At 40.6% G+C, this 13160-nt stretch overlaps 1 protein-coding gene across 1 annotated transcript in view; it reads right to left on the reverse strand.

Moving 5' to 3' along the window:
• The window catches only part of LOC111151723 (protein phosphatase, Mg2+/Mn2+ dependent 1E), a 209493-nt gene that overhangs the window by 1847 nt on the left and 194486 nt on the right, over window positions 1–13160 (reverse strand). Inside the window, exons 3-6 of the mRNA XM_022509886.1 lie at window positions 11797–11996; window positions 7837–8025; window positions 5337–5480; window positions 5003–5096 (exon numbers count right to left, since the gene is read on the reverse strand). Coding sequence (XP_022365594.1) covers window positions 5003–5096; window positions 5337–5480; window positions 7837–8025; window positions 11797–11996 — 627 coding nt within the window. The remainder of the gene's footprint in view (window positions 1–5002; window positions 5097–5336; window positions 5481–7836; window positions 8026–11796; window positions 11997–13160) is intronic.

A 13160-nucleotide genomic window follows, 5' to 3' on the forward strand; every position in this document is an offset into this window, starting at 1 on the left:
AGTCCAGTTTGCTATCTACTTTTTAATGCTGCTTTACTGTAACTTCTAGAGAATAACTGGAAAATGTATGACCACATTTTTCTCCTCTTAGGGACTACCATATTTTTGGTGTCTTCATTTGTCTCTGATCAACGCTGCCCCCCTTCCTGCCCGCCACCGTCTTTATTGCTGTTGTTCATCCTCCACTTGTGAACAACTGTGAGAACTCCCAAGGCCCTACTGGGTCATTATTTCTCCTTTGTTTAGCTCATCCACTTATAGAATGACATTTGAGCTGGACCTTGAAGGATAAGTTAGTTAGCAGGCAGAGAAGGGCCCTCGGGTGAAGAAATAGCATTAAGCAAAGACACAGAGGCAACTGTTAAGGAGTGATGTGTAGCTATATATAGGATGCTTGGATTGGCGATAGAAACCTAGCCTAGTGTGGGCCTAAGGTCTCCCGTCTATCAACAGACTATGGAGAAAATGATCTCCAGTGGATCTTTCAGATGTGGAGCACTTCCAGATCCATTCACTCTACATTCATTGTTTTCCTTTGGACACTTGGAGAGAGCCTAGCCAAAGGATCCCTAGTCTATTAAGTAACCATATAGCTTAGTAGTATAAGGGATACTCATTTACTACTTTTTTACATAGAAAACAGCATTTAGCAATAATTCTTAGAGTACCATAATTGGGAAACAGTAGTTAAAATTTATAAAATGCTTTATCATTTGTAAAGTAATGACATATAGCTTAGTGGTTAAGGATGCCAGCCCTGGAGTCAGACTGCCTGGATCCAAATCCTAGCGTTGGTTTACTTGTAGGCCCTCATCAGTTACCGTCCTCTCTGGAATACTAAAATAGCTTTTGGACTATGGGATGATAAAATGAAGATAATTATACATAAATTATCTGGCTCTGTCATCACCACTTCTGGTATCTGTTGTAAGTTCTCTCTGACATTTCCCATCCCTGTTTAATCCTCCAGTAGGCCCCCAAAACTCAGTAGGCGCCCTGGAGATAACTGCTAGAACTGGTGTGGGCCATGTGCCCTATCCAGTAGGTTTCATGATGGGACACTCAGAACAACAGATAACTAGATAAGAAACTAGTCTTTTTTATACAGCTGCCAGAGCCATCTTCCCTCAAACATGGTTTTGAGTCCATCAGTTTCATACTTCAGCTCTCATTGGCTACTGGGAGGCATCAGTCAAAACTTCAATCATGAGATTCAGTGTTCTCCACCAATCAATCCACTTTACTAAATTTCCCCATCCCTTACTCCACCTGACTGTTATTACCATCATTATTATTTTCTGAATCCCAGCTCCGAAAATAAATGTGATCTGAGTCATACTGTTCCCGAAAATCTTGTTTTAGTGCTTCAATTAAAAGGCTACTGCAACTGTTTGGAACAGAACATACAAAGATTTGCACAGGGAAATCCTGCCAAAATTCTGGCTTTTCACCTGCTCTACTGTTGGATGTCAAATTCATGACATCTCGCCCCCAAATTTGGTAGGAAGGCATGATTATCCATTTCATGGTAGAAATGGCAGCATCCTTTCATCTTCAACCTCCTCTCTCCATATGCTAGCAAATGTATCATGCCTCTGTCAACTTGGAATCATCAATCTGAAGGGCTCATGAGGAGAAACAGTTGAAAAGCTTTTTCAGTTTGAAAGCTTTAAGTGTCACTTATTTTCTAAGTAGAGTTGAACTCTGCTCAGGAGTCCTTTTTCTTGTCTCTGGTTAGGTCCCGATTTTACTCTCACATTCTTCACCTCTCTTCCAATTAAGCTACTGGATTTTGGTAGATGACCTAATTTCCCGCTTCAAAGAAAATTAAGGTTATCAGGCCTAAATTCCCTCAATTCCTACCCCTCCCTTCTGTTTTAATCTAGAGAGACTCACTGCATCACCTACCATTTTGTCAGGAGGAGAGGTCTGCCCTTCCTTCTCAAAGCTGACCTGTGCTCTGGGACCTGACTCTCAAGGACTCTGGCTTCTGTTGCTCTCATCTCTAATTTCTTATACTTGCTCTCATCTTTTATCCTACAAACATACTCTGATCCAAACTCCTTATCTTAAAAACAAAAATAATAAATAAAAGTGACCCTTTCTTTCCCTAAGGCCACCACACTATTTCCTTTACCACTAAATTGCCCAAGAAACTAAATCTATACATGTTCTTTTGTGTTATTGGTCATTTTCTGTCACCTGATTTTTCTGGGTTTTTTTTCCACCTACTAATCCAAAACATTTCTCTCCTACATTACCAGTTAGTTTCCATTTTCAAAATTCCGTGTCTTTTTTAACCCACCTCTCACCTGACCTCTATAGCACTTGGCCCTGTGACCACTTACTCCTAGGAACCCTCTTCTCCTAGTATCTGTGAGAGCCCACTTGTTAGTCTCTGATCCCTTCTTGATTTTCATCACTGGCTCCTTCACTTACTAATAGTACTAATCATTATGTGCCAAACTGCCAGGCAGGGCTCTGAGTAGGGTGCATAGTGTACCATTTGTATACTGTGTGGTATACAGAAACTAGTAAGCCATTTAGTGTGAGTATTCCTGCTTTACCAAGGAACAGACAGGCACAAAGAAATTAATTTCCCAAGGCCCACAGCTTGTAAAGTGACAAAGCCAAGATTCAAACCTAGAGAGCATGACTTCATTGTGTATTTCTACCTTAAGTAATGAGTCTCATCCTTGGTGTCTAATCACACTACACTTTCTGGGCAATGCCATCCGAGCCTGTAATTTCAACTAATATATATAATATCACTTCACAGACTGCTAATATTATTGCCAAAATGGGATGAGTTCCCATATCTCTTATCTGCAACTCAGAATTCTGCTTATCTTCAGATGTGTATTTCTAGCTGCTTATCAATTCTCTCTCCTAAAATATCACACAGGTATCTAGGACGTAAAATCTGTCCAAAATGAACTCATCATCTACCCTCCTCCCCACCCCACAAACTGCTGTTACTTTTTTACAAATACTTTATCATTTTCCCGGTCACACAAGTCGAAAACCTGGAAATCCGCTTTCCTCCACCCCCACAAACTCACTTCTGTCTGATCAAGTTATACCACCTCTGTATCCCTGTTGAGCTGCCCCTCATCTCTAAGAACGGTGTCAACAGCACCTGAGTGATCTCATCTGAGCTTTCCACACTGTCCAGTCTCTTTTCTACCGTCATTACAAATACCTTATGAGTCTGATCATGCAGCATCTCTGCTCATTCACCCGGTAGAGTCTAAGAGTACTCAGAGCCTGGCACATAAGCCCCTTCACAGTCCGGCGCCAGCACTTACTTTGGTCACTCCTACCCTCTGCCCTAGCCCCTTGTCCATGCCACTGTTCCTAAAACATGGTGTCCCCTTTCAGATGCCCATGCATGGTACTCCCCTCCCCCTGGAATTTCCTCCCCTATACACTATCTTCCACATCCAACCTAAAAGCCACTTCCCCAATGGAGTCTGCTGCTTTCTCTCTTAGTCCTTCTCTTATTCAAGGACATGCTCCCCTTGCTTTTAGTTTCCCCGTGTGTTATATTTTTAGAAGCAAAAAAAGGCAAGTATGCTCTAGTAAAGCTGGTTCTATGACAAGCATTAAAGATACCTTTGTATACTCTGACAGAGACTATAAGATCAAGAGGAATTGTTAGAAATAATTCTGCATGGGGGTTGTGTTTCAGAAATGAGAAATTTCCCCTCTGGGATCTTAGTCCAGAGTTTGTAATAACTCTCAATCTGAGATAAAAACGAACCCTCATTTTTTCAGGATCTTTCAGCTTTCACTTTCTCAGCCTTCTGCTGCTCACATTTGGGCCACTTCACAGCTTGCCAGCACCTTCCCAAAGAGTGGGAGGAACTCCTATCACTGGTGAAACTGAATCAATCCTTTGAGATTTTGTTAATGTTCTGGAATATTTTGGTAACGATAAGCAAAATTGGGGGATTACATGTGAATTCCATTTATCCATATTATCCCTATGTCAAACTACTTCATTTAATTCCTTTAGGAGGCGAGAATGAAGAACTGTAGTATGCATGCATATCACGCGTAATGACACGCGCACTGATTTATGCTTTTAAAAAACGGAAAATGAAGCTAAGCCACAAAACCTAAAATATCATAAACCCAGGGGCCAAAGTGAAACAAAAATGGAAACAGGACTATCTTTGAACTTACACCCTTGCGTTCTGTCCAATCAGCTCAGCTGTTTACTCTCTTAAGTTTTAGATAGTTTCACTGACTTTCCCGTCTCTTGAAGAATTTAGGTCCCAGGGAGACAGATTGTTTGAAACCCTCGGGTTATCTGGCAAATCACTGTATTACCAGTTTAAAAAAAAAATTGTTTTCACCTAAAAAGCATAATGTTTATGTCATATTATAATTCAGTGAAAACAAAGATAGAAGCAAGGTAAAATATAGGGAGAGGAGCCTTCCATTCTCTTGAAAATACTGAATTGAATTAAGTTAAATATGATCCAAAATGGTGAAATGGAGATCACTGTAGTTTTAAGCAGATTTGTGTCCCAAAGATTAAAGGCTTCCATTTAAAAAAAAAAAAGAAGAGCAGTGCCTGGGTGGCTCAGTGGGTTAAGCCTCTGCCTTTGGTTCAGGTCATGATCTCAGGGTCCTGGGATCGAGCCCCGCATCGGGCTCTCTGCTCGGGCAGGGGGTTGTGGGCAGCCAGCTTCCCACCCCCTGCCGCCTGCCTTTTTGCCTACCTGTGATCTTTCTCTGTCAAATAAATAAATAAAATCTTAAAAAAAAAAAACTAATAAATTCTGTAATTCTTAATGTAGTTCCCTTTCAATAATGGAATTTAAGTATATAAATGAATAGGTAGATCAAATAATTAAAAGAGGCATTATCTAATTGTTACTTTAAACAATAATAAGCACTCTGATAATATAAATGACCATCTCAGGTTCCCATATGAGACAATGAACTAGAAGAGGACAGTTTGGAGAAACAAAAAGGAATTTGTTTTTCCTACCAATAGCTCTGGAGACCGACAGACTTCCATTCACCCTCCAGGCACCAAACCAGACTACACAACCTCCAAGAGCCTCAATTCGCTGCTTTTCATCCTAAACAGCAATGCAATAGAAAGAAGCAAATAATTGCATTCAGGATTTATTTATCTACCTTAACAGTAAACAACAGATAAAATACTCATCAGCTTCCGGAAAAGGTTCTCTATTACTCCTCTGTAAGGTGGGCATGGTTGCTCAGATAATGGTGGTAATCCTAATAAGCAAGTGAATCTTAATTAATAGCTAGAAACCCGCCTCTGTGGCGTGCGCCCTCCCAGAACAGAGCACACTTACCTCCCTGTCCGGTTTGTGTGGCTTCATTAGCTCAACAGCTTGCCCTTTTCTCACCAGCATGACCTGGGAATCCCCAACCCAGGCCACGTGGAGCATGTTCCCTCTGATGAAAGTCACCACTCCTGTGGTCCCACATCTTAGACTCTGAAAGTAATTGCATAAAACTAGAGTCAGTAAAAATAAACAGACTTCAAATTCTCATTGACAGGCGATTTGTAGTTAACACAAACTTTTGGGGGCTGACTATTAATAACTTGATTTCACAACAGACAGCAGTTGTTATTTCTCTGCATTTTTATGTGTATATACGAATGTGCACACGCACAGATCCAGGTCATCCATGATCTGCAAGGCAGGGATGATTATTCATTTCATTTTATGTACAGGTAAGAAAATTATGGCAGGCTACGTGACCTTTCCAAAGGTGGGTAACTCATTACCACATAAAACAGAACTGAAATTCTTTTTCCTCCCAGTTCAGCGCTCAGCCCACTACAGCAGCCCTTAAAGATTTCCATGTTCAGGTCTCTGTTTTGTTACTGACCTACAATATGTACAGGGGGAGGGTCCTAACGTTACAAAGGATCTGACTGAGACACAACAAATGCTCCCATACTCTGAATATTAAGATAGGAACCAAGAGAGAACATATATTCCCTGGGATGTTAAGTTGCTTATATTTTTAAAAAATCACCGACAATAATTTTAGGGGCCTCTGCTTTGGAACACTGCATAAAGAACAGCCTGAAACTTCACTGCAATAGCTCAGTAGCAGCATACTTAATGCTCCTGATACTACTACACTAAAATGACATCTCCGTTTGACATGAGTCACCACCAAAGAAGCATGACTTTCTGTTACCAAGGACTTGGCCTAAATTAGAACCAATGCGTCAAGGATGGTAAAAGGCCCCTTGTATCCAATGAGAAAAACAACTTCTCATTTTCCCTATATAGGGAAAGTTTGTTAAAAATCCTCACCCACCAATAAAATGTCTTCCCACACAGAATGTTCAAAACCTCAGCCCCTGGAACACATGATAAAGACACTTCAGTGCACACGCCCTGCCAAGAACAGGAGGCAGGGCTGCTTCGCAACAGGAATAGCTGCTTTCTTCCCAGCAGTAAGCAGCACATGGGAGCACGAGGAGGAGAAAAGTAACTGCTGAGACGAACCTAAATTATTCAAAAGAACTACTGGCAAGACCAAGAGACACTAGGATCATTGGCAAAGCAAATGAGGTGAACATGGTCAGAGGAAAAAGCCATAATTTTGACAACACAGAGGAAAAAAAGGATAGAAGACGACAAAATGATTCTCTTAGCTTCACGCTGGTGATTACAGATCACCTCTCGGGAGCCAGATCTTGTCCTCAGTCAAAATGACGATAGTCAATGGCTCTAAGGTAGGCAGAGCAGAGCGATACCAGCCCTCAAGACTCTGGGACAGTCTGAGGTCAACAACCCTTCCTGTTTTCTAGCTCCACCTGTATATTTAGACCCTAGTGGTCACTTGTTGGATTTGCATATTCATCTAAACCTAGGGTATAGGTGGGAAAATACCAAATATTTTCCTTGTTTAATACCAAATAGTTCTGAAGTATTGTTTCACTGATTCCAAGCATCACTGCTGCTGTGCAGTCTAGCAATGAAATCGAAGAAATGGATTAAATGATGACCTCGCTCTTTCCAAGTCCTATTCAAAAACAGTTAATGTTTAATTCATAGGGCAGGAGTCTTATTTTTTATATGTATAATAATTCTGTAATTACTTTTAAAAATTAAAAATTATTATCTTGTTGTTGGCCCCCAGTTAGAAATGAATATAGAATACTGTAGTTAATCATATGCTAATGCCCAGAATGATAATTAGATCAAAATTTTTACTTTTAGATCTTAATATAGAGCCCCTGTCACTCATTCAGAGTAAAAACCTTAGGTCTGATTAACCTTAAGAAACTAGGACATGAGCTCTGACTTTTCTTCCTGTAAAGAGAAAATCAGTTCAAGAATCATCTAAGGATTCGCTCTCCAAGCAAATTTTCCCTCAAGAGATACACAGTGAAACACTGCCAACCCACTAAGAACCAAACGTATGGGAGTAATCCAGCTCCTGTTTCCTTTTTAGTCCATTGTTTTAATCACCGTATCCAGATTTTGTCAGCAAAAGTCTGCTTAGAGAGATGGTCCTGGTGTGAAGCTGACAGGCACTGGTAAATAAGCAAGCTAAAACTCACCTGCCAAATCCAGCGAGGGACACGCTTTCTAGAAAATTATAACTTAGGAGTTTCTCTACAGCACATCATGTTGCTCCACTAAAACCCTGAAGAGGGAGTTAGAACTACAACAGAATCCAATATTGTGGGTCAAGAAAACAGCTTAAAAGAACTTTAAGTAATGCCGGCCCCAGAAGAGAAGATCCGAAACAGCCCCTGAACTACAGGCCAAGGTGAGCTCAGCTAGTGCATTCGTGGTTGGAATTTCTGAGAAAACGGCATACCTCCCTGGCTGCTTTCTGCACAAACCGCTCATCAGTGACCCGGAAGGCCCGGCACAGGGCCTCTGCGGGATCGTGCGGGAACATCTCTTGGCGGACTAAATTAACGTGCAGGTGGATGGAGGCATAAATGGCAGCGTCCACTCCCCCATGGCCATCAAATACAGCAAAGTAGGCTTGTTCTTCTTGGTCCTGTCAGCAGAAAAACAGAAACTGTTAAGGAAGTGAGGCACAGCCTAACTCAAATGACCCAGTCCCTTGTACTGAGCTCAATCTCCTTCTCCGCTGCACCCGTCACCTAGACAAGGAGACAAGGTGCTTCTCTTTTTCGACATGCCTGATCGCCCGCTAACACACCTGCAGTACTAGGGCATCTGTGTTTACGCACACAACACTGCAACACAGCGTGGCCAATTAGCTCAGGCTGAAGTGCCCTGTCAGTGAAAGTTGTCGTCTTGTACCATGGAAACCGCCCACAGGCAGTTGCTTCAAAACTGCTGTTATAAGTTGTGGGAAGGATGAGGAGGAATTGAGCAAAAGCTTTTCTGGATTGCATATTTTTTTCAAAATGAAAGTATTCTAATAAAATTAGAAACTGAGAACAATAGGAAATAATTGGCCTTCAGCCCAAGACCAATTATGTTAGGTTGTTTAAAACACAGAGATAGGGGCGCCTGGGTGGCTCAGTGGGTTGGGCCTCTGCCTTAGGCTCAGGTTTTGACCTCAGGGTCTTAGGATCCAGCCCCACATTGGGCTCTCTGCTCAGCGGGGAGCCTGCTTCCCCCTCTCTCTCTCTCTGCCTACTTGTGATCTCTCTGTCAAATAAAATCTAGGAAAAAAAAATAAAAAATAAAATACAGAGATAATGAAAGCATACAGATACTTCTAAACTATAATATCTTCTTCATAAATCATAGTCACATTGAACACTCACTGTAAATAACAGAGTCTCTAAACTGGTTAGCCAAACTTAAAGCATATCAGATGTCCAAATGCCCTATAACCATTTTGCCTCATCCCCTAACTAAGATTTAGCTTCACACTTTCTGGGCCAGCCACTGCTTGAAGCACTGAGGCAACTGCCAGAGGAAGATCTTCTAAACCAATGGTGTCTTGACAAAGGAAGCCTAATCACAATATTACATTTAAGCCATTAAAGTAGTTTGCTTCTTTATCTTCACCTCCAGTGTGTACATCTCAGATCTAACTTACTTAGGAGATCTGTAGCTCACTGAACGCTCACTCGAGTCCTGGACTCCCTTTAGGCAAAGTATGTAATCATTTTCATGTGCAAGCTTTGACTTAATCCTTGGGCTCTAGGAACTGAGTCTAGGCCCTGTTATTCAAAGGAAATCAAATATACAAAGTAAATCAGGTAATTTTCTTGTGCTTTTTTCCTCATCTGTTAGCTAGGGATTTGGAAGAACTACTAAAACAACAGGTATATCTGTTTTGAAAAAATTCTTTTTAGGCACACGGGGGTGGCTCAGTTGTTTAAGGGTCTGACTCTTGATCTGGCTCAGGTCATGATTTCAGGGTCATGGGATCAAGCCCTGTGTTGGGCTCTGCCCTCAAGCATGGTCTCTGCTTGTCCTTCTCCCCCTGCTCCTCCCTCTCTCAAATAAAATCTTTAAAAAAAATATTCCTTTTTTTTTTTTTTTAAGATTTTATTTATTCATTTGCCAGGGAGAGAACACAAGCAGAGGGAAGTGGCAGGCAGGGGGAGCCCAATGCGGAACTCAATCCCAAGGACCCTGGGATCATGATCCGAGCTGAAGGCAGATGCCCCACCAACTGAGCCACCCAGGCATCCCAGAAAAAATTCTTTTTAAAGGGTATACTACATTTACAAAAGTACCAAATATAAATGTCCATAGAGTAAAAATACCCAAATATTATGAAATCAACATCTAACACAGACATTACAACTAGTTAATTAAACAGAACTATCTTGAAAAAAAAGTCCTGATATGGAGAATTTCTACCTATACTAAGGTAGTACTCATTTTTAAACAACTCAGTTGGCAGGGTAAGGGTAAAATTGAAAAACAGCATATCCAAGCAGTTTTTAAAATATTAAGTGAGCTGATGTGGGATCATCACAAAGAAGGAGGGAACAATAATACCTTTTTGAGGCCATGAGAGTATAACTTTAAACAATGTGAGATTGGTAGGGAGATTCTTAAACAATATAGCATCCAAAGAAACAGAAGACAGCCAAGTGGACCTCTTAAAAAAATTAGTGTACCTTTTAAATAAAAAAACAAAGTTTTCCCTGTTATAAAGATGATGTATTGTTTATTTGGACTAATAAAGAAATCTATATTATCCCACCATTCGTATATAACCAGTCTTTTTTCTACATATATAAATTTTTTAGATAAAACAAAATTGGAATTATACTATACATAAAATTTTAAATCCTTTTTGTCATTTAGCATATCATTAGCATTTCCCCCCATGTCATTATTATTCAGACATTTGAAATGAATATGTACTATATATCTTATGAGCATATTATAGTTACTCCCTATATAACTTTGATCATTTCTAGTTTATTATTGAAATTGTTATGTACAACATTTATGTCAAAACATATATGTAAGAATTTCCTGCATTTGTGTCCTTATGATATAAAATTAAGTGAAATTACCAGATCAACGGTGGTGAAAATATACAGGTTCTAAGTATGTGTTGCCAAATGGCCTTCAAAACTGTTTCTCTAAAGCAAGGTGTTCCTTTCTGAGTTAGGCCTTTGGGCTGATTTTGAAGCAAAATGAAAACCAACCAGATCAACGAACATTAACAATGCCCTCAGATCTGAGTATAATCTTCAAGTGGGTATAAGTGATAGAAGGATTGTTTGTCACATTAAAGTTCACCTTTAAGGTTACATTTGCATGGGCATGGTACCAGTTGGAAACAAGGATATTCACATATTCTAAAGGAATTTGGAAACAAAGCTGATCTATCTTTGCACCATAAGCACCAATTACCAACCTGCCATCACTGCTTATCAGACCCTGACAGTTAGCTAAAATTTAAATTTAGCTGCTAAATAAAGGAAATATTGTGCTTTGTATAAATTACTACATTGTAATTTTTAAGTTATGGACTTGAGTGAAGAAAAGAAGCAAGTGACAGGCAGAGGAAACAAACCTACCTCTGTTGGCACTAACAGAATACAGTTAATAGAAAAAGAAGAGAAAGATAACAAGAAAATGGTTATTAAGCTGACAGGGCTCATATGATCCAATTTGTCAGTCACAGAGATTCATGAAATGTAATTCCAGCTACTTTCCTTATCTCAGAAACTGAGATTTTAAAAAGAGAATCACAGTAAATCAGAAAACTGTCTCAGTCTTAAAGTCATCCTTTTATGTTTGTGTTTTACGTTGCTTCAACAACATAGTAATGTGGGAACTTAATAAACACCATCTGATTGTACTGTAGTTTCCTTTTAAAAAAACAGCTTTATTGAGGCATGGCAGTTTTCTTTGATGCTTATATGTTTATAGAATAGCTCTGGAAGTTTACACAAAAAAATAGTAACTTCCCTTGCCTTCATGGAAGGGAACTGAGTGTCCGAGACACAAGGACAAAAGAGAGATTTTTGTTTTCCAATCTGAACCATATGAATATATTACCTATTCAAATAATATAAAATCAGGGCACCTGGCAGGCTCAGTCAGTAGAGCATGTGACTTCTGATCTCAGAGTAGGCGTTCAAGCCCTACGTTGGGTGTAGAGCTTACTTAAAAATAAAGAAACAAACCAAAATAACATAAAATAGTTTCTTTTCTGTTGTCTGATGCAAGCAAATTTGTGCCCCTCTGCCTTCAGTCCTATTCCAAACCATCAGGATACTATTAGAGGTATATTAGAAGTTCTCCTTATAGAAAAATAAGACCATGAAGGTGTTTTTTTTTTAAATCTCATTGGCTCTTGAGAAGGGCCCTTTACCTCTAGATTGAAGAGCATATTAAAGTCAGGAATGCAGACATGTTTGTCTTCCATTTTCCTGCGCATGTTTTTGATGGCATGGATTGACGTCTCATAATACAGCTGGGGTCTCCTGCGGAGAGGGAAGTCTTTCACCCAGCTGCAGCAAATCTCGTGCAGTTTGCTGAAGACAGAACGGGCCAATTTCACTGTTTCAATCTCTGTGAAAGAAACACAGACACCCCCAGTGAAGAGCCTTGTAAAGCTGCTTTTCACTTGCCTGCTTGGTAAAGACAGAAGTAGGTCACCTTCATCAAGTTCCTGCTCAACAGAAGTTCCTCCTGAAGAGAAATGAAATGTTGCTTCTGAAGAGAGAAAATGACAACCAATCTAGTAGAAAATCATCACCCAGCAGCTGCCACTATGATATTCTTATGTCATGAGGAGAAAACCTCTGGCCAGGGTTGAATCTACTCCTACACTGGATTTCTTCCAACCCTCAAAGTTCTCTGAGCACTGGTTCCCTTTTTGTTGGTTGCCGTGGTTATCATCCGGAGAGCCAAGCTCCCTCTGCTTAGAAGAATGACTGAAGGGGGGCCTGAGGAGCTCAGTTGGTTAAGCATCTGCCCTTGGCTCAGGTCATGGTCTCAGGGTCCTGGGATCGAGACCCGCATCAGGCTCCCAGCTTAGTAGGGAGTCTGCTTCTCCCTCTCCCTCTGCCTGCTGCTCCTTCTGCTTGTGCTCTCTGTCAAATAAATAAATAAATAAGGTCTTTAAAAAGAAAATGAATGACTGAAAGATGAACAGTAGTTACCAACCAACTGGATTATGAAAGACCTATGAAAACATCATTTATTTACCAACTACAGGAATGAGAGTTTGATAAACTTTTTTTGTCTTTGTCTTTTTTCTGACCTCTTCCTTTACCTCCTTCCAATTCCCTAAAAGTTTTTGGCAATAGCTTAAATAGTTTAGCTAAAGGTTAGCAAATGTGGTAAAAGTTTTTTTAAAAGTCTCTAAGGAAAAAAGTACTTTTCTAAGGAAAAAAGTACTGTCAGGGGGCGCCTGGGTGGCTCAGTCGCTAAGCATCTGCCTTCGGCTCAGGTCATGATCCCAGGGTCCTGGGATTGAGCCCCACATCAGGCTCCCTACTCAGCGGAGAGTCTGCTCTCCCTCTCCCATTCCCCCTGCTTGTGTTCCCTCTCTCGCCATGTCTCTCTCTATCAAATAAATAAAATCTTTAAAAAACAAAAAAACTCTGTCAGGACGCCTGGGTGGCTCAGTGGGTTAGGCCTCTGCCTTCGGCTTGGTCATGAACTCAGGGTCATGGGATCGAGCCCCACATCGGGCTCTCTGCTCAGCGGGGAGCCTGCTTCCCCCCCCCC

This window comes from Enhydra lutris, unplaced genomic scaffold (assembly GCF_002288905.1).
Source record: "Enhydra lutris kenyoni isolate GAN:26980312 unplaced genomic scaffold, ASM228890v2 scaffoldscaffold26, whole genome shotgun sequence".
In the NCBI taxonomy this organism is placed as follows: Eukaryota; Metazoa; Chordata; class Mammalia; order Carnivora; family Mustelidae; genus Enhydra; species Enhydra lutris.